A 1285-nucleotide genomic window follows, 5' to 3' on the forward strand; every position below is an offset into this window, starting at 1 on the left:
AGCTCAGCGGCAAAGCGCCTGCCTGGCAAGCGCGAGGTCGTGAGTTCGATTCCCGGTACCGGGAAAAAAAAAAAAAAAAAGAAAGAAAAACCGGGGCAATGTGGACAGCAGGATAAGACTTGCTCCAGTTTCACCTGCGGGTATTCGACTGCGGGGGAGAAGAGAGAGGACAGAGAACACCCTGCCCTTTTCGCGTCTCCGCGTCAGGTTGACTCTCACACGCGAGACCGTCGGAAACTAGCCGACTCGGAGCCCCGGCCGCCAGACCGCCCGCCGCAGGGAAGCTCCTCTCCGCCTAAGATCCCCGGAAGCTTAGGGTCGCCCGGGAGACCGACGTCCGCCCCGCTCCGTGACGTCATCACCGATCGCCGGGGTCAAAGGGAACTGGGGGCGGAGTTTCCCTCACGGCCTTATAGTCTGTTCCCATGATCCTCTCCTTCTCTCCGCCATCTTCGCCCTTCCCTGCCGGCTGCCAGCATGAAGTAAGGGCCGTTCCGAATCTCAATCTGTGGCCATCCTAGCGCGCAGCGCCGCTGCGGTGTCCTGGACGCGATTTCTAGTTGCTTCCGTCACGGGCTGTTACTTTTCGTTCCAGGGTCGAGCTGTGCAGCTTCAGCGGGTACAAGATCTACCCCGGACACGGGAGGCGCTACGCCAGGACGGACGGAAAGGTAGGACGCGGCTCTTCCGGGAGCCGCAGCCCCGCGAGCGCTGGGGGAGGTCGCTGCCGCTGGCTGGCGGCCCTGACGGGCCTCGTCCCGCTCGGTGGGAGCGCCCAGTGCGTTCGGTCGCGCACGGCGCGCGGGGAGCGGTGTGTGAGCGGCGGTACGCCGCGGCGCGGGCCGGGCTCCTCGTCCTGGACTCGGTCGGGCTCTCGGGAGGCGCAGGCGCAGGGGCGGGGTCCTGGGGTCGCCACGCCGCCCTGCGTCGTTCGGGGCTGCCGTCACTTCCGGTTCCGTGACCGCCTTGGGCTCGGCTGCGGCTGCATAGAAGTTGATACGGGGGCCGCGGCTTTAGCTCAGGCGCAGCGCCTGCCTGGCAAGCGCGAGGTCGTGAGTTCGATTCCCGGGACCGGAAAAAAAAAAAAAAAACTTGATAGGACTGAAACAGGAATTTTCTAAGGCCGTGGAGGTCAGCTACTTTGATAGTTGAGTTCTGAATTTTCCACGCCAGGTTTTCCAGTTCCTAAATGCAAAATGCGAGTCCGCGTTCCTCTCCAAGAGAAATCCTCGGCAGATAAATTGGACTGTCCTGTACAGAAGAAAGCACAAGAAGGGGCAGTCGG

The 1285-nt window shown here is 62.4% G+C and overlaps 1 protein-coding gene across 1 annotated transcript; it reads left to right on the plus strand.

The window, feature by feature from the left end:
- Positions 1-362: 362 nt before the first annotated feature.
- Positions 363-1285, plus strand: LOC106147706 (60S ribosomal protein L24; the record flags this gene model as incomplete). The annotated part of the gene is given in 3 exon segments (XM_013510255.1): positions 363-482; positions 596-671; positions 1174-1285. Coding segments are annotated over 3 exon segments (193 nt in total), but the record flags the coding sequence as incomplete, so codon positions are not given.

This window comes from Chinchilla lanigera, unplaced genomic scaffold, assembly GCF_000276665.1.
Source record: "Chinchilla lanigera isolate Chin_1 unplaced genomic scaffold, ChiLan1.0 scaffold02350, whole genome shotgun sequence".
Taxonomy (NCBI): domain Eukaryota; kingdom Metazoa; phylum Chordata; class Mammalia; order Rodentia; family Chinchillidae; genus Chinchilla; species Chinchilla lanigera.